Source organism: Hyperolius riggenbachi, chromosome 5, assembly GCF_040937935.1.
Source record: "Hyperolius riggenbachi isolate aHypRig1 chromosome 5, aHypRig1.pri, whole genome shotgun sequence".
NCBI lineage: Eukaryota > Metazoa > Chordata > Amphibia > Anura > Hyperoliidae > Hyperolius > Hyperolius riggenbachi.
Genome location: NC_090650.1, coordinates 402420328 through 402440976, shown reverse-complemented (window position 1 = coordinate 402440976; position 20649 = coordinate 402420328). Strand labels below are relative to the sequence as shown.

Sequence of the window (20649 nt, the reverse complement as noted above, 5' to 3'; positions counted from 1 at the left end):
GGCCCTGCAGCTTGGCCTTAAAGCTGCAGTGGCCATTTTCATAATAAAAGGCCTGGTCTTTAGGGGGGTTAATCACTATGGTCCTCAAGTGGTTAAAGAGAACCTAAACCTACCTATAAAACATGAATTTTATTTACCTGGGGCTTCTACCAGCCCCTTGCAGCCACCCTGTGCCCGCCCCGTCACCGAACAATCCTCCAGTCCCCGTAGCACCCCTCTTTTGGGCCAGCGAGTTGATGGCCACTACACATGCGCAGCCCTTGCCACATGTGTCCTCAATCTCGCTCCCATCATCAGGACTGTTCTGCACATGCACAGTAGAGAGTTCCCCATACTGCACATGCGCAGAGCACTCCCATCCATGGGAGCATGATCAGGAGGTGTAAGGACCGGGGCCGTGCATCCAAATGAAAGAGGGGCGCTGCTGGGGTACCGGAGGACCGTTCAGTGACAGCATGGCACAGGATGGCTGCTGTTAGAAGCCCCAGGTAAGGGAAACTCGTTTGTTACAGGTCGGTTTTGGTTCCATTTAAAAACTCCGGCCATATGGGAACTCTTATGTAGCTTTTTCTGCGTTCACTGTCCCATTGTGGATGTGCTCATTGTTTGTGGAGGATGCATCCAGTGTTAAGCTATTAAGCTACGTACACGTGTTTAATAAAAGCCATTTGAAATGTTTGATATACAACAGATTTTGCCGTATTGGACAATAATTGTGTCAAACAAATGTATCCAAAACAACAACAACGAGTGACTGATATTGGACATGTTGCCTGATCCATCTGGCAGATCAGCTACGACGACTGTTGGGCAGATATCGTGCAGTTGACCATTTGTGTACAATGTAGTTTAAACAACATTGTACTACAGGTTGCATACGTTGTGCATACTGTCATTTTTTCTGCTTGTGTGCTTCTTCCAGCCCCCTGCAGCCTCCCTGTGCCCGTGCCATCTTTGAACGAATCTCCGATCCCCCGCCGTGGCTCACTTTCGTATTCGCAAGTTGCCAACAACTGTGCCTGCGTGGCCTTGACCGCGCGTGTCATTCGCGTTTCCCTGATCTGGAGCATCCAGTGCAGGCGCAGTACAAGGTTTTCTCGTACTGTATCTGCGCAGGATGCTCCCAGCGACGGGACTGAGAACGAGGATGCGCATAACCAGAGCCACGCAAGCACAGTGGCCGTCGAATTACCAGTTAGTAATAACGAAAATGAGCCGCTGTGGGGAATGATAGGATCTTTGCTTACCAGCGCAGGACTGGACACCTGCAGCGGGCTGAGAGAAGCCAGAGGTAAGGGAAACTCTTTTTTGGAGGGGTTTCCTTTAAAGGAGCTGATCGTTTACAATATCAGTGTGTGGACAACGTCATTGAAAAGCTTTGTCATTTGTCTTTGTCACTGGTACAGTAGTTTCTGTGATGTTGGTTGTTTTGTTTATGGTGACCTTTGTTGAGCAAATGTAAGATTTAGTGTAGGCACTCCACAATGAGGCTGGCTTTGTAACTCTGAAGTTCACACTCCTGTCTATGAATATGTACATATATACAACCAACAATTTCTATGTATTTGTGGAGGTTTCATGTTTATTGGTTGGCTTATTAGTGGAAGAACTCACTTTGGTGTTGTCAGCGTTCAGCAGTTTCAGGCGCAGCTTCTGGGGGCTGGTGCTGGTGAAAAAGACCTCATAGGACTTGTTTGTGGCCACAATGGGGTGAAACAACGAGACTCTTTTTCGACAGGAGTATCCGGAGCACAAATCATGGTTTGAGGGTCCTGTAAAAAAAAAAAAAAACAGCAGAAGATTAAGGACAGGAGATAAAACAGAGTGTAAAGAGTAAAATAACCTCTGTGTTCATCAATGGACTGGATTTTCTATGGTTCTCCTGGGCTGCAGAATATTTGGGATCAAAAAATCCTGAATGCCTTCTTAAAGCCAGGTTTCTGAAAATGCCCACTTGAACTTCAAAGTCCAGCCTCTTCGAACACTTCTCAATAATTATCCTGTTATCTCCTAACTCAAATAGCTCTACAGGAAAGAAAGGAACATCAACCCGATCTAGACCCAGCACAATTAAGCCGAGATAGATTTTCGAATCACTCAGCCGTCCGTAGAAAGTACATAATGTCCCTGTGTAACATTGTTTAAAGTTTCTCCTATCTATTGTACAGTTCTGCGTATTATGTTAGCGCTCTATATAGCAAAGTCCCTAGTATCCGCCACCGGCGGGGATTACCTGATGCATGCTGGATACACGTGCTTGCCAGTTGCTCGGGCAACCAATCAAAAAAGCACAGGAGAACATGGGAGGCCATTGGAGGATCCAGAGGCTTCCCTCTTTTTAGGTAAGTATATTTTTTTTAATCGTAGGATAGCCTCGAGTTCATACATTAAATCTTATGAATTCATACAACCATTGTAATATTTACTATTGGCATGATCCTCAACATCCCTTTAATCCCTGCTCAGTAATGACGCTAATTTAATTAAGGCGCCGTGAAATTTAGGTGCAGGGAAAAGACAGAAAAGGGCTCACCCTGCTCCTGCAAAAGTCCCGGTGGTGTGAATTACTATTCCCCCTCTAGACTGCCATGGACTCAGAGCAAATACATAATTTGGCTGCCAGCTATGGCTTCGCTGAATTATGCTGTTTTTATTGTAATTTGGGCTCCATCTTTTGACAGCACCCAAATTACTGACTGAGTGCCGCTGTTATTCACATTCACACGAGTTGCAGCAGCCTATGGTATGAGGTGCAGATAGCTTGTGCATTAGATTAATACGTTGTGCGGTGCACCAACAAAGCCTCACAACAAGAGAGGGTGTGTCACAGACCAGAGGAATGATTAGCTATGCCTGCGGGTCCACAAGAGGAAGTCTGGTTAACTTAAGAGAAGGATACACAGCATAAGCATGTGAAAAAAAAAAACATGAATTATTATTCATCTTTCATATCACCACCATTCTACTGCTTCAGAGCTTTAGCTGTGTGGGTACAGAAAGGCTTTGACATGAAATCAGGGAGTGATATACATACCATTAAGAAGGTCTACATAGCCATCTTCTTTAGCCAGCACGGCCACAGGGGAGAGACGCCTGGTCTCTGTATCACTGTCCAGACTTTCAATAACGAGCATCTCGTAGTTCAGACCAAAACATTTATAGGCTCTCCAGGAAGACATGTAGACACAGGAGCTGTCCCTGATGATTCCTGCATGGCAAACAGGAAGAGGAAGTGGCGTTATACAAGACAGACAGAGGGTTCTGATTAGAGGGAAGTGTAAACATCCAGCTAGTGGCTCATCATCATTCAGTCTGTATCAAGGGCATAACTAAGGCTTAATCTGGTTGCAGGGAAAAGGGCGCCGGCTGAGGGTGGACGAAAAGGGCGCCGCCATAGACTTTAATGCAATTATCGTTAATATGGTGAAAAAAGCAGAAAAAAGGGCACCGCGATAAATATAATACAATACAATACAATAACATTTCTATATCGCTTTACTCCCGTAGGATTCAAAGTGCTTAGGCTCTCTCAGATTCAGTAATTAATAGGATGAAGTATTCACACAACAAAAGTTATATTTCTGCAAATGCCAAACTGAACAGGTGGGTTTTCAGTCTGGATTTAAACACGTCCAGGGATGGAGCTGTCCTGATCTGTTGAGGTAAGGAGTTCCAAAACGTAGGGGCAGCATGACAGAAGGCTCTGGGACCAAAAGTTTCCAAGTGGACTCTGGGTATGACTAGATTTTTAGAACCTGTGGATCTGAGAATGCAGGGATTGCACACAGCTGCAGCATTTCTTTCATGTATCCAGGGCCCAGATTATTCAGTAATTTAAATGTCAGTATGCCGATCTTGAATAGGACCCTCCATTTTATAGGTAGCCAGTGAAGGGAGTGCAGGACTGGTGTTATGTGGCAGTGACGGGGTTGGTTGGTTAGCAGTCTGGTAGCAGTATTCTGTATCAGCTGTAGGGCCTAGGCTAACAAATATTGTTAACAACGTTAGGACATTAGAGTTTTTGAAGCATGTTTTCTTTTTAGAAGCTTGCAACATTATAGTTTTTGTCATATTATTTTGTTTATATGTGCAGATTTTACGTTATCAAAGATATTATTGTTACTATGTGTAAAAGGGTGTCTCTGCAGAGGGAGTGCTTAGGGTTAGGCACCACCAGGGGGAGTGGTTAGGGTTAGGTACCACTGGGGCTGTGGTTACGGTTAGGCACTATCGTGGGGGGGGGGGGGGGGTTAGGGTTAGGCACCACCAGGGGAGTGGTTAGTTTTAGGCACCACCAGGGGAGGGTTCTGTGTGAGGGGAGGGTTGGGCTAAGCTGTATTGTTGAATTACTTAACGATATTTAACATTAATATCTTTTCGTTATTATTTCTTGTCTGTTTTTACAATGGTATTTTTCGTTAACAAAGCTTGACAACGATCGTTATCAGATTTCGTTAATAACCGGTGCCATTTCGTTATCAAGTCGGGCCCTTTTTCCACGGCGCCCTTTTTTCATGCATGCCTTAATCTAGCCCACCATGGGCTTCATTCATTTTTTTTGTCCCCAGTTCAGAGGTACTTTAATTGGACACTATGCATGATTCCAGCCTGGTGGTTGATTATCACACATATTTCCATTCTGCAGTGCAGAAAGTTACCTTTGTTTGGAGCAATTTCGGCTACTGGTATTCGGCTTCCATTCAGGCGGGTCAGCATCACCTTTGGAATCCGGTAATCCCCCAGGCCGTCCCGCGTGTCTCCATCCCATTGATATTCTGACTGTGGTACCACCGCGCCGATCTGCCCCAGGAACGAGCCATCCAGATCTTTCAGGAGGGACTTCTTCTTTGCGTCGCAGTCCATGTCCACACAGGCCGATGGGGTCACTTTTCTATTTTAAAAGGATAATAAAAAAGTAAACACAGAAATATAGGTAAACATTTAAAATGTTAAGAATACATTCCCTAACAAGCAAGAATAATTGAGGTTGCATTATGTTTTTACTCCAGTTTTCTAATACAGGCATGCCACCCCCAAAGCTATGCCTACTAGTGTCAGTGTATGCAGATCTCTGCTTGGAAAGTGTTCCCTCTCTTCTCCTTGTTTGTAAATTGCTCATCTACATTATCTGTTGTCCTTATTATGAGGTTATCAGGACTTCAGCAAGCACTGTGGTTGGCATACAGGCTCGTCAAGAGTCAGTTATTTTTCTTTTACTCTAAACGATAAAAGTGGGTGGCATGCTTGTCTGTTAAAACAAAGCTAAAACCAAACGTTTATGATTTAAGTCTATATGAAGGAAAAGTTTCTATTAATTTAACCTCTTGAGGACCGCAGTGCTAAACCCCCCTAAAGACCAGGCTATTTTTTGTTAAATTGGCCACTGCAGCTTTAAGGCCAAGCTGCAGGCCGCACAACACAGCACACAAGTGACCCCCCCCCCTTTTCTCCCTACCAACAGAGCTCTCTGTTGGTGGGGTCTGATTGCCTATCTCCCCCCCCCCCATTGTTATTTTTTTTTCATAAATATTTCTGTTATTTTTTTTCAATTAAATGTACTTATTTATTCTGATCGCTCTCTTGTGCCCCAGGGGGACACGGCTGTCCCCAGTAAAGCGCTGCTGCAGATCTCAGCACTGTACTTAGTAAACAGATGGCGAAACCGCTGCTCGGAGACTGAAGGCGGGGTGGGGCTCCACCCCCCAAGCAGGAGATGCGCGCACAGCTTGCGCGCGATCTCCTGCAGTAGCTGGCCTCAGACTTGACGTCAATCAGCGTTATGCGGTCCTGGGGCTGCCATCGCGGTCACGCCCATGGGCATGACCCGGTCTTTAGGTAGTTAATAGCTCGCTCCTTTTTGGTAGACTAGCAATATAAAAAAAAATCGTTATATAAAAAATACAAAACTTGTAAATACCCAGATTTTTTATGTTAACTGATGCTCCCTGTAACCTCTTTGCTGGGCCCGGACATGCTGTGCTGCCTTCTGAGAGGGGACACAAGGCCAAGTTAATGCTCATACCTTTCTCAAGCTGGATACTGGTGGAGGCCATGCTGCAGTTCAACCCTTCGCCCATTGAGTCAATAGAGTAAAATGGTTCCTATCGCTTGGGGCCAGTGGCGTAGCTAAGGAACTGTGGGCCCTGCTGCTAGTTTTACATTGGGGCCCCCCAAGCACTCTATACATAAAAATTGATATGGCGCATCAAACCCTGCCAATGACAACATCAGTGTCAGAGGTGCAAGATGGGGATGGGGAACACTTTGTTAATGATTACCACTATTCAAAGGGTCTATAGAAGTGAATATTATGAGCACAGGACCAATAGAGAGCTAATTTTGAAGTTGAAGGAGAGCCCTTCAGGGCCCCGATGCGGTCACAACCTCTGCAACCCCTATTGCTACGCCCCTGCTTGGGAGAGGGTGGTATTGTTCAAGCTGCAAGATCCTGGTGGAACTTCTAAAGTAGCCTGCAACTGAAAGTCTTTTGGGGACTACAACAGTGGCAGTCATGATACCGTTGATTTCAGCCAAAACTCACATTATTGAAAGAATCCAAGCACCCAGATCTTCTGAAGGCACTTTGGCTATAAAATAACTGAAGGCCAGCACCCAAACTCACATTCTAAAACCCTCTTGTGGTCAATAAATCCCCTGGTTGATGACATCAGCTATGTTATAGCCGAGTGCTTGAGCGCAAACCAATCAAGCTGTAACAATTTGCTTCAACCTTTTATCATCCACCTATTGCACTACATTATAATTCAGGTGCAAGATGAAAACACTGGCCACCGAGTAGCAAAAAAAAATCCATTCCAGGTCTATTCGACCATTGATGTCCTCAAGAGTCCTCCAACCTCAGTGAACCATCCCCAGTGATACAGCATCCACTTACTAACTTTTGTGAATGTTCCCGTGAAACGATAACGTTTTCGCGCAACGTGAAAATTCGCACAAAAACGGCCATGCTATCAGTTAGCACTTTTTTGTGAATCAAGCCCCTTGAAACCAATATAAAAGCTAGAGAACCTGCTGATCACAAAAACTATCTATGCTCAGATATCTACTTTATGGTCTTCCTTGCAACCTATACCTGAACTCCACAGGTCCACCTTAGTGGGTGAATAAGGCATTGTGCTGAACACATGCATAGTTATAAAAGTAATAGTTTTTAAACAGTTTAATAATGATTTGTATCAAATTGAACCTATTAGTTTCTGTTCAATGCACTGTTTTAGCTGAATCAGCTTTTGCTGTACTATCTATGTCTTCAGCTCTTCTCTCCACGGCTAACACCAGACCACAGATTACTTGCATTACAAGCACTGCAGAACACTTACATTTTATACGTACATAAAAAAACAAAAGTAATCAGGCTTAAAAAATGTTCAACATTAATTGTTACAGCTTATATAATCAAACTGAGAAACTTTTGTCCAACAAAATTAACAATTCCCTTTAACCCAGTCTCCTATTGAAAAGTTATTACCGTTGTTACTCAGGATTGGAGATATCTGATATTCTGTCAGGGTTTTTGTGGGCCATTTGGAGATCTGTAAAATAAGTTGTTCTTTATTCTGGCAAGCAGAGCCAGAGGCCACCATAGTGAAGCTGCACTTAAAGTAAGACCCTACCTATTGGTGTGTCTGAAAGAACTTGGTTTAGTAAAAGTCCATGCTTTAAGACATTCCATTGTCCTTCATGAAAGTAGGTGGTACCAATAATAATGTAATAATGGGGAATTTCATCAACAAACATAAAAACGTACGTCACATCTGGCTGATGGATGAAGATTTTCCGGTCCTCAGCACTGCCCACTAGTGTTATCCTGGAGACCTGAATTGGGTGTTGCAAGTCCTCATTCTCAGGGTTGGTCATGAAGATTACATTGGCCTCCCCGGAACAAACATTTCTGAAGTTCACAAATGTTGTATCTGGAAAGAAAATTGTGTGCTGTTGCTGATATAGGTGGAAAAGTCTGCAAGCGATGGGCAATAGCCATTTATTATTAAAGGTGTAGAACCAGGTCAGAGTAACCACAGGTATGTGAAACGGCAGGATCTCTTACCAGTCACTGTCATTAGACCACTTATGGCATTGTAATTCTTCAGTCCTGCAAGAGGATACACCGGTGCCAAGTTATGTCCAGTGGCAAAGGTTGGCCAGGAGATGCCGCTTCTCCCACCTGACAGATAAACACAACAAAAGTATAATGCTTAAAGAGACACTGAAGCGAAAAAAAAATTATGATATAATGAATTGGTTGTGTACTATGAATAATTACTAGAAGATTAGCAGCAAAGAAAATATTCTCATACTTTTATTTTCAGGTATATAGTGTTTTTTCTAACATTGCATTATTCTATAATATGTGCAGATTACACAACACTCTGCATTCAAAATGATTCTTTCAGAGCTGTCTGTGAAGTAATGACCTCTCCTCTAGCAGAGGAAAAGTAAATAGTCCAGGAACAGTTGAGATAATAAAAGTCAGATAACAGCCCTCTCCACCACTAACTTAGTCGAGAGCTTAATGGCTTGTTTGCATAGAGATAACAACTGGAGTTTATCAACTCCTCCTGTACTGGAAACAATTACACTGATGTATCTGATCTTAATGTTTTATTTCTTAGCTGTACTACACATACAAATCATAATATCATCATTTTTTTTTTTTCGCTTCAGTGTCTCTTTAAATATCATTTTCAAGCTCTTTGTATTACAAATATATTGCTTTTGGTATTAACCTTGTTTTCAGACTTGTAATGCCTAAATTATAGTTTTCAGATTTATCTTGCTAATATATCGCTTTTAATATTATGGTTATTTTAAGATTTATAATGCGTATGTGATTGTAAGGCTATTTATTCTAATACAAATATATACATTATTCTATTCATGTTATTTGTAGGGAAGTATTTTACGGTATCAAATATATTATTGTTTTTATGTGTGTAAGGGTGTTTGTCCAGTAGGGTTAGGCACCACCAGGGGGTGCTTAGGGTTAGGCAACACTAGGGGGATGGTTAATTTTAGGCACCACCAGGGGGGTGGTTAGGGTTAGAGTTAGGCACCACCAGGGGGGTGGTTAGGGTTAGAGTTAGGCACCACCAGGGGGTGGTTAGGGTTAGAGTTAGGCACCACCAGGGGGGTGGTTAGGGTTAGGCACCACCAGGGGGATGGTTAAAAAGACTTTAAAATACCTGGGGCTTCTACCAGCCCCTTGGAGCCATCCTGAGCCCACGCCATCAAAAAGTGATCCTCTGGTCCCCCGCAGAGATTTTCTGTCATTTGGATGCGCGGCCCTGGTCCGCACACATCCTGATCACGCTCCCATGATGTGCAGTACAAAATAAATTTGTGCTGTGCTTGCGCAGAACACTCTCGGTGTGGGAGCATGATCAGGAGGCCCGTGGGCCAGGGCCGAGCAGCCAAATGACAGAAAGTCTCTGCGGGGGACCAGAGGATCACTTTGTGATGGCGTGGGCACAGGGTGGCTGCAAGGGGCTAGTAGAAGCCCCAGGTATGTTAAAGTCTTTTTTTTACTGCAGTTAAGGTTCCATTTAATTAGGCATGATTACACTGGCCTGATCAAGAGACCTAAGCTATCCAGGAAGCTGCTATTATAATCTATCCAGCTGGTTAATAAAAAGTATCCTTTTATGGAATGTACGATATTTTGCTTTTATCTATGTTTGTTAGGTTAAGTACTAAAAATCTTTACTCATTTTTTTTTATAATGAATAGTAAATATAAAAAAAGCAAATAAAATATTTGGCAACAGGTGAACCTGCTGGATTGGCAAGCTTTCTAAGTACAAACGGGCGCCCTTTTGTTCATCCACAAGGCAATCCTAGCCAGTTCACGAAAGACATCTACGTTATGTGCAACCACAACTTTCTCTTATTATTTTCATTATCATGGATTTAGGTCACGCCAAGTTACCAACATCTTCCTCTTAAAGCGGAATATAACCCTGCATTTCAACTTTGCTCTAAAACATTATTTACAGCATATTATATGCAACCAGCATTTTTTTTTTACTAGGTCAGCATTGGAAGGGTTACACACAGAGCTTAAAAGTTCTGTGGAGAGAACTGCAGACACATCGAAAGCTTACATAGATACATTTAACTAAACAGAATGTAACAAGTGAGGAATGTTACACACTCTTTGGCTGTCCTCCAGCTCCTGCACAGTCAGAGAGAGTGAGTCACATTCCACAGTTGTTACATTCTGTTTAGTTAAATGTATCTATCTAAGCTTCGGATGCGTCTGCAGTTCTCTCCACCGAACTTTAAAACTGTGTATAACCCTTCCAATGCTGGTCTAGTAAAAAAAAATGCTGGTTGCATATAATATGCTGTAAATAATGTTTTAGAGCAAAGTTGAAATGCAGGGTTATATTCCGCTTTAAGCTTTTTACATTTGCAGAATAGGACAGTACCTGTCAGAGGCCTGCGGCTGCGATGCTGGGCAGTAGCTGCAATGTTGGGGTCACTAGAAGTAAGAACATCACTGCAGTCGAAGTTGGGGGTGCTTCCCACAAGCAGAGAGTTCTGGGAATTAGAAGAAAGTCAACATACAATGTGATTATTAAAGTGTAACGAAACTCAGAGCTTCCTCTCTCCTCTAAAATGTTAACCACAGTCTAATTAACTTTATGGAAAAAAAAAACAAAAACAAATCTTCACTACAATTTTGAAAAGCCTAAAAAAATGTGAAGTTTTATTTGGTTTCACGTTTGCAGAAGGCACTTAAAGGATTAAGCCTCAGTGTTTGCTATATGGAAAGCTCTCCTGCAGTCTATTCACAGTTACTGATAAGAACTAATTAGACAGTTTGATCTGCCTAAACAAACACAGAACACAGAACAGTGAATTTCTTTGCCCACTGTATGAGGAATAAAGACTTTTTATTGTGTGCTGTGCAAGAGTTTGGATCCGCTTTAATAATATTTCCTTAGGTGACCATTCACACCTAGGTACAATAACTAATCAACTGGAAATATCCAAATAATTCAATAATCATATCCAACACACACAATCAAACATTAAAGTGAACCTCCAGATTAAAAATCTACTCAGCAGAACTGAAAAGACTTGGTGTTTTACAGCATCAGAACTTTGTTTTTCTTACCAAAGCATCGTTTTTAGCTGCATTTTTAGCTAAGCTCCACCCATCAAAGAGACCTGCCCGGACGGTTTTTCCCTGATGCTGTGCAAAGCATGATGGGATTTCCTATGTGGTTATTCACGTTGCCTAGCAACTGGGAGGGGTGATCAGCACACAGGACTGTTGGAACTGTGTCTCATGCTCCCTGTCACCTCCCTTCAACCAAAAAGATGGCTGCCCTTATGAAATCAAACATTTGCCTGTTCTTTTAAAGCAGTGTGGGTAAGAGATTATATTACCTATCTATTTTAATTAACGTAACTAATGTAACTTAATAACAGTATGTTTGTTTAGGCTGGAGTTCCTCTTTAAGTCCATCAATTTCCATTTACATGTTGTAAGATAAAATATAACAGCACCAGACCGTTTGGAACCCCACAAAGTAGAATCAAAAGAAAGTCATCCAGAAACCTCAAAACACAATTTATAGCGTAAATGTTAGTCTTGAGTATTAAAAAAAAAGAAATTCATGCAAACAATAGGCATGTGACAGAAGAAATTATCTATACTCAATACTCTATGAAGGTGCTGTCGTGGGAAACAGTATCACAGATAAATAGAAAATGAGATTGTTCCCCCCTAATAGTCAGTAAAGCAGCAGGGACAGCCATACTATCCCAGGAAATACACACACACACACACACACACACACACACACACACACACACACACACACACACACACACACACACACACACACACACACACACACACACACACACACACACACACACACACACACACACACACACACACACACACACACACACACACACACACACACACACACACACACACACACTAGAACAAAATGAGCCCTCAAAAGGGCTTTTGTTTTGGGGTGCTTTCAGCAATAAAGAATAGCCTAGCTGTTGGTCATGGTATAGAGAACCATGGTATAGTAAGTTAAACCACACAAATACAGTGGAAAGATATGCACTGGCATAATTGTTTTTATTCAACCAGCAAGTAATTTTTTGATGGGAAATTACATACGCGTCTCCCAAAAGATAATAAGATGATGAGCAAAAGGCATTATTGTGGAGGGAAAAAAACATTTCTCAGTTTTTATTTACATTTGAGCAAAAATGTCCAGTCCAAAATTATTCATACCCTTCACACACTGTCACAGTCTGTGGGAAAATCGGTTCTATACCATTCCAAATAGTCCAAGCTGTTCTAAAAAATCCTAATTACCCTGATTAATTGGGAACAGCTTTTTTAACCAATTCAGCAGGTGAAAAACAGCAGCTCTCTGCAGTTGGTCTGTGGACAGTCATGGCTAAGACAAAGGAGCTGATGAGGACCTGTGGCTGCGCATTGTGGCTGCTCATAAGTCAGGAAAGGGCTACAAGGCCATTTCTAAGTGTTTCCCAGTTCCAGTGGCTACAGTGCAAAGTATTCTTAAAAAATACAAGATGTTCTGCACTGTAGAAAATCTCAGAGGACGTGGTCGGAAGCCAAAAGTGACACCTGTGCTGGCCAGGAGGATAGTGAGAGGTGATAAAGAATCCAAAGATCACCACCAAGCCCATCCTGGTGAATCTGGGCTTTGCTGGTGGCAAAGTCCCAAGGCAGACACTCCAAGGGACACTGCGCGCTGCTGGCTTCCACTGATACAGAACAAGGAGGACGCCACTTCTCCAGATAAGGCAAACAAATGCTCACTTGGCCTTTGCAAGCAAATGCTCATCTGGAAAAGAAGAATATGTCTGGTCTTCTGTAAAAACACAAATTGAATTGTTTGATCACAATGATGTTTCCTTCATTTGGTGTAAAAAAAAGAAGAAGCCTTCAACCCAAAGAACACCATCCCCACTGTCAAACATGATGGTAGGAGCCTAATGCTTTGGGGTTGTTTTTTCAGCCAATGGACCAGGGAACCTAATCACATTAAATGGCACCATGAAAAAAAGAGTAATACATGAGGCCACATCTGGAGTAGAATCTGGAGTGGAATACAGTTTGGCACAACATTATAGAAAGGACATTGACTTTCTGGAACAGGTACAAAGACGAGCAACTACAGGGAGTGCAGAATTATTAGGCAAGTGGTATTTTTGAGGAATAATTGTATTATTGAACAACAACCATGTTCTCAATGAACCCAAAAAACTCATTAATATCAAAGCTGAATATTTTTTAAAGTAGTATTTAGTTTGTTTTTAGTTTTAGCTATTTTAGGGGGATATCTGTGTGTGCAGGTGACTATTACTGTGCATAATTATTAGGCAATTTAACAAAAAACAAATATATACCCATTTTAATTATTTATTTTTACCAGTGAAACCAATATAACATCTCAACATTCACAAATATACATTTCTGACATTCAAAAACAAAACAAAAACAAATCAGTGACCAATATAGCCACCTTTCTTTGCAAGGACACTCAAAAGCCTGCCATCCATGGATTCTGTCAGTGTTTTGATCTGTTCACCATCAACATTACGTGCAGCAGCAACCACAGCCTCCCAGACACTGTTCAGAGAGGTGTACTGTTTTCCCTCCTTGTAAATCTCACATTGTATGATGGACCACAGGTTCTCAATGGGGTTCAGATCAGGTGAACAAGGAGGCCATGTCATTAGTTTTTCTTCTTTTATACCCTTTCTTGCCAGCCACGCTGTGGAGTACTTGAACGCTTGTGATGGAGCATTGTCCTGCATGAAAATCATGTTTTTCTTGAAGGATGCAGACTTCTTCCCGTACCACTGCTTGAAGAAGGTGTCTTCCAGAAACTGGCAGTAGGACTGGGAGTTGAACATGACTCCATCCTCAACCCGAAAAGGCCCCAAAAGCTCCTCTTTGATGATACCAGCCCAAACCAGTACTCCACCTCCACCTTGCTGGCGTCTGAGTCAGACTGGAGCTCTCTGCCCTTTACCAATCCAGCCATGGGCCCATCCATCTGGCCCATCAAGACTCACTCTCATTTCATCAGTCCATAAAACCTTAGAAAAATCAGTCTTGAGATATTTCTTGGCCCAGTTTTGACGTTTCAGCTTGTGAGTCTTGTTCAGTGGTGGTCGTCTTTCAGCCTTTCTTACCTTGGCCATGTCTCTGAGTATTGCACACCTTGTGCTTTTGGGCACTCCAGTGATGTTGCAGCTCTGAAATATGGCCAAACTGGTGGCAAGTGGCATCTTGGCAGCTGCACGCTTGACGTTTCTCAGTTCATGGGCAGTTATTTTGCGCCTTGGTTTTTCCACACGCTTCTTGCGACCCTGTTGACTATTTTGAATGAAACACTTGATTGTTCGATGATCACGCTTCAAAAGCTTTGCAATTTTAAGAGTGCTGCATCCCTTTGCAAGATATCTCACTATTTTTGACTTTTCTGAGCCTGTCAAGTCCTTCTTTTGACCCATTTTGCCAAAGGAAAGGAAGTTGCCTAATAATTATGCACACCTGATATAGGGTGTTGATGTCATTAGACCACACCCCTTCTCATTACAGAGATGCACATCACCTAATATGATTAATTGGTAGTAGGCTTTCGAGCCTATACAGCTTGGAGTAAGACAGCATGCATAAAGAGGATGATGTGGTCAAAATACTCATTTGCCTAATAATTCTGCACTCCCTGTAACATTAGTTGTGTTCTATGCGGGGCCGGATTTAGCAGTAGGCATTGTAGGCACGTGCCTACAGGCGCCATACACCCGCAAAGGTGGCTGGGAGAAACATCCTCAATCACCCATGACGTCACTGAAGCTTCCCCGCTCTACAGCGCGTCTGCCGCCCACTGTATCATTGCTGCCCTGTGAGCGGCAACATTACTATAATGCTTCCCTCCCTCCCTCTGCTAATCCGCTACCCCCCTCCAGGAGACTGGACTGCATGGGCTCCACATCGGGCGGGCTCTTAAACATCCGTGCATGGACTGACCCGGCAGAGCAGCTTATGCTGCCGTCTGCCCTTCTCCCTGGACTCTGCAGACTCCAGTGCACGCAGGCTGGTGAGAGAGGGCTCCTAAACGTGTGCACGGACAGAGCAGCTTATGCTACTGCTGCCTTCTCCCTGGACTCTGCACGTTTCAGACAGGCGGCTTATGGAGAGAGAGGGAGCACCCAAGGGGACAGCGTGTGATTTACTCACACCTCCTGCTACATACAGGATATAGACGGCATAGGGAGGCCTTCGGTGAGGAATTTTATCTTCTTTCCTCTTTTGGTGGTAGTGGAGAGGGGAAGAGGTTAGGGAGGGAGAAATAAACTTTGTGCAGGAAGTGTACTGGCTTTCTAGTTTGCTCATAAGGTTAATTATAGAAGTAGCTAAGCTAGTAATTGTGTGTGTCTGTGTGTAGTGCTGTGTATGTGTGTGTGCAGTGTTGTGTGTCTCTGTGTGTAGTGTTCTGTGTGCAGTGTGTGTGTTCGTGCATGTCCTTGTATGTGCCTGTTTATGTGTCTGCCTTTGTGTGTGTAGAGTTGTGTGTGTAGTGCTTTGTGTCTGTGCCTGCATGTGTCTGTGTGTAGTGTTGTGTGTTTGTTTGTGCATGTGTTTGTGTGTGCTTGTATCTGTGTGTGTGTCTGCCTTTGTGTGTGTCTGTGTTTGTATGACTGTGTGTGAGTGTCTTGTGTGTTTGAGGGGTTAAAGTGCACTGAGCACCTCAGACACTTCTTTTACCTCAAAGACTCATGGAGCACACTCCAGACCGCCACAATGCGTACATCTTCCCAGTGGGAGATATACTCACATCTACGACCTACAGCTTTCGACATGTATTGCAGGGCGCACTCCACAGGTGGAATCTTTGAACTCTCGGTTGCTGTGGACTTTCATGGCACACTTCACACGGATGGGGGACTAGGGGAGCAGTCCCCCATAAGTAAGCAATGGCGCTCCCCCCAATGGCACACTGCATTATGAGGTTCATTGTTAAAAAAAAGTGTTCTGGGTGCTCAGTCGACTCAGTGGAGGCATGCATTATGGGGTGGGGATTGGAATGGTTATTTTCCAGGCTGCAGTCTGTCTGGAGGATGTTTTTATTTTTTAAAGCTACATACACACATATGATCGCCGATAACGACCGCCTCACCCGATAAACTAGTGTGTGTACAGTAGCTAATGACTAATAACTGCTACCCTGCAAGCGATCCTCTTGGTTGAGCTAGGGGTGATTGTATTGTGCACGACATCATATGTACAGCGTCCCTGTCATCCCCACAGCAGCATTCCTTTATCAATGCGTGTTTTGTGACATCTGTAGTCTGTGTTCGAACATTGCTGAATGGCTACATTGAGGAGGAGAGCAGAGCACTCTGTGATTGGAAACTATCTCGGTCAAAATTTTTATTAGTATAATTTCTTATGGCCTATATTTGGTAAATTCTAAGTCATTGATAATATCTGCACATTGTTGGTATTTTCTACTTGTTTTTAGTAATCTGCATTACCTTGCGTGGTTTTATTTTATAAGGAAAATGGGCATGGTTTGGGCTGTAGCATGTTACAAGGGGCGGGGCTTAGGGCGCCAGAACGTCTGTGCCTATAGGCTCCTGACATGTAAATCCGGCCCTGAATGCAAGAAAAGAATAAATGCCAGAGATTTTGGGGGAGATTGAGACAACAAGAGGTGGTTAATGTACTAACATGAGGCTTGAGAGAGGACACTCAGTAGCAGAAACATAGCTAGGAAAAACAGCACCTTTGGTAAACATTGATAAAGATTTTTATTTCTGAGAGGACACAAGATTTAGTGACAATAAATGTTAAAGCAGAGAGATCAGAATCAGAAAGGTAGATTTGGTTATCATCAGGAATAAAGGTCATATTGAAAACCAAATGAATTACCGTAATGAGTGTTTCTAGACCATAGCTATAGATAAACAAAAAGAGGGACCAAGGACTGAGCCTTGCGGAACTCCAGCTGGGAATGGGTGAGATGAGGAGAGGGTATGGGAGTCAGAAACAGTTTTTCATTATGGTGGCATATACTGTAAATACAATTCCAGAGATATCACATGGGAAGTAACACTGAGAACTTTACTTTGCTCCTGCCCAGCAGATATTGTAGTGTTCTAACGCTGCTGAAATTGGGTTGTGCATGATGTATACACCACTTGGGCTGACGATCAGGAGTTTGGAGTGGATACACTATAGACAATGCTGCTAACTGAGTGGGTAGTTTATCCAATTAATGTAGGATAATGTCTTATAATCCAACACATGCATTACGTTTTCTAAGCCCAAAATCCATCTGCAATGGAAAACTGAAATTGCTAGGAAGTAGTGACTGGCTTTCTTACCGAGATTTGAACAGTCTTATTGGAGATTCCATGAGAGGTTGCTGTAGGATTATAGACAATAGGAAGTATACCCATCCCATTTTCTGCCAGGATCACGTCAGAGATCTGTATTGAGTAGGGGGTCTACAAAGCAGAACATAAATAAAGAGAAAAGACCTGGTTATCCATAAACAAGACTGTGGAAATGAGAATAGATTTCAGAAAAACTCCCTCACAAATCCTACCCTGATCATAAATGGTTCCTCTTTTTTCGGATCAGGTTGTTTTGCCAGCCGGTGTCTCATAGATGCCTGTGTTAAATTTTGCCAGTCCGGGAGCCCGGCCAGTCATTTGGGCACCAGGAGGGTTAGGCATTAGGTGAAGAGGTTAAGGTTAGGCACATAAACGGGCGGGTTAAGGTTAGGATAGGTGCCGGATGGGCCGATATTTTACTATTATCTATACTATTATCCCGGCACCCACCTGCTACCTCCCTCTGTTACCCAAGTAGGCTCCATAGTCTTCCAGCATCTATATGGGAGACCAACACCAGTGCCATCATCAATAAAGCCTATCAGACGATGTCTAAGGCAGCTGAAGAAAATCAGGCCCTAGTATGGTTTAGGTGACACAGCAGGAAACCTCATAGAGAAATTCCGCTGCTGTGATTGGTTGCTGTTTCAACTGTTCTCCAATGACAGCACCCTTTACAACTTTTAAGTTTTCTTTTAGGTTGTAATAATAACTATATCCACACTATTTGGCCAATTGCAATGCTCCAAGTTGTAGAGGGTGCTGTGATTGAACTTTTCCCTATGTACTTTGACCCTGGGTAACCTAAATCATAATAAGTCCAAAATCAGCATTCCAAAGAGAGTGACGGTACTTCTATTACCGAATTAGTCCTCAAATCTTCAGTCTGTTTTGTCTTGTGCAGACATGCAGGTAGAAGGTGAGGCTGTAGTGCAACAAACAATTAACAGAAAGGATCATTGGTTTCAACTCTAGTTGTTGTTGTTGCACAGGTCTAGTACAGCTCCCTACAAGACCTGCACTACAACAGGGGCTATAAAGCAACCCAACAAAATTGCCAGTTCATTTTTCAGTTACATATGTGTGGTACGCGTACCCCAGGGGGTACGTATGATGGCTTCAGGGGGTACTCGGGCTTGATATACTTAACCAAGAATAACAAATTTAGATTTTTAGAAAATGATATATCTTATTTAACCAACACCAAATTTGTATTTTAGCTAATTAAAAGCAATAGTAAATGCTTGGAAATTGTTTAGAACCAATTATGTGCTACAATTAAATATATATTTGTCAAGGGGTTCTTGTGATAATGTTTACTATGCTAGGAGGTACTTGGTGAGTACAGGGTTTTAAAAGGGGTACATACCAATACAATGTTGAGAAACACTGATTTAACACATGTAAAATATACAATTTGCGTGCTGTTACCCATTCCTATATCCAGTCTTTTCAAATATTATGTTATGCTTGTCTATGTTCATTGAGCAACTGCAATTTTTCTAAATTCTGAATTTAGTTGCCAAAACAAAATTAAAAGTATGATTTAACTCCTTAAAGGGAACCTTAATTCTAAAAAAAATAAGTTTCACTTACCTGGGGTATCTACCAGCCCCCTGCAGCCATCCTGTGCCCTCACAGTCACTCATGGCTCCTCTGGTCCCCCCGCTGCTAGCTAGTTTTGTTTTTGTCAACTCTGCAGGGTTGGGCCGAGACAGAGGCGAGAGAGGCTCCAGCCTCAGGGCGCAGTGTAGGAGGGGCACACAACTCACTCAGCTATCATTCCCCTATTGTGTGTGAAGCCAAGAGAAATAAGAAAAGGGGATACATGGCAGTGACTGCAAGCCAGATAACTAGAGATTAAGGTGTTGGGGGCCCTGGGGCGCCTCTTACTCTAATAGCAATCAGTTTGTAGCAGCTGGGGTGAGAGGGATGGAGGGGAGCACTTTGGTGTATCAGCCTTTCTGCAACTCGGAGTCGGCGGGCCACCACGCGCACCTTTGCACGCATTTCCACTGGTGCAGGATGCTATTGCGGACATTAACACAAACATTTTTATGCATTGCACCTGCAACGTGTAAAAATGTACGTGTTAATGTCCACGATAGCATCCTGCACCAGCAGGAATGCATGCATAGGTACGCGTGGCGGCCCGCCGACTCCGAGTCGGCAAAAACTAAACTAGATGGTGGCGGGGGATTTGAATTAGTACCAAAAGTAGGTGAAAAAGTAGTATAAAAATCATTTTGAGTATTTTCTTGCTAGCTGGTGGTTCAAAAAGGAGTTTTATTGACACGTTTTAAGGAATGAAAGGTATTTGCATATGGGTCAGGGAATGGTTTCAAACAGTCTCTTATGTACCTAAGGGCTCGTTTCCACTAGTGCGGCGTGCGTCTGGCAGACGCATGCCGGCACTGAGCGGGTGGGCGGGATCGCAGGCGAATCCCATGAGCCGTGCCATGCACGGCTATGGGATTCGCAACCTCCGCCGCAAATTCTGCGGGGGGTTCCGGCCGAATCGCTCCCGCAAGCGATTCCGCCGCGACGCCGTCATCCCCTATGGCAGAGTTTCCCGTGCGATTCATGTGCGGGGAAACTCTGCGAAACCGCGATAGTGGAAACGGGTCCTCAGAGTAAGTACTTAAATAATAATACCATTTTAATTCTGATTTACCTCAAGGATAGAGAATACTGGGAACTAGCACTGGAGGACATAAGTGACCCAACTCTGGCTCACTCTCTCTATCTTTAGCTCCTAACATTTGTCAATAAAATGCCTTTTAAAACACCAGCATGCAAAAAAAAAAAATTACTCAAAATGATTTTGATTGTACTTTTTCACCTATTTTTAGGCCGTTTTTCCATTGCAAAGTGCTGAAAAGTTATTCAGGGCCATGTGCAATTCACATTTTCACCTGCGTTTTCTCCTAGGTGATATTTTCACAACGTAAATAAAATACCTTTTACACCCCCAGCAAGCTAATACTCAAAATAATTTTGACAGTACTCTTTCACCTACTTTTTGTTATTTTTCCACTGCAAAGTGATGAAAAGTTGATTTCAATTGAAGATTAAAAATGATCTCCTTGGAGAAAACTCAGGATAAAAGTATATTGCATATGGCCCAATGTATGATAAAATCCATCCAGCTCTGCAGGTTCATGTATCTTCTCCAAAGTTCTCTAGAAACATTGATTAGGCACTTCAGTCG

At 42.9% G+C, this 20649-nt stretch overlaps 1 protein-coding gene across 1 annotated transcript in view; it reads right to left on the bottom strand.

Annotated features, from left to right (window-relative positions):
• LOC137519450 (fibrocystin-L-like) overlaps positions 1–17710 on the bottom strand; it is a 36990-nt gene extending 19280 nt beyond the window's left edge. The window contains exons 1-8 of the mRNA XM_068238404.1: positions 17651–17710; positions 17427–17549; positions 10448–10559; positions 8069–8185; positions 7769–7934; positions 4659–4891; positions 3035–3208; positions 1615–1772 (exon numbers count right to left, since the gene is read on the bottom strand). Of these exons, the coding sequence (XP_068094505.1) occupies positions 1615–1772; positions 3035–3208; positions 4659–4891; positions 7769–7934; positions 8069–8185; positions 10448–10559; positions 17427–17549; positions 17651–17710 (1143 nt within the window). The remainder of the gene's footprint in view (positions 1–1614; positions 1773–3034; positions 3209–4658; positions 4892–7768; positions 7935–8068; positions 8186–10447; positions 10560–17426; positions 17550–17650) is intronic.
• Between the last annotated feature and the right edge of the window lie 2939 nt (positions 17711–20649).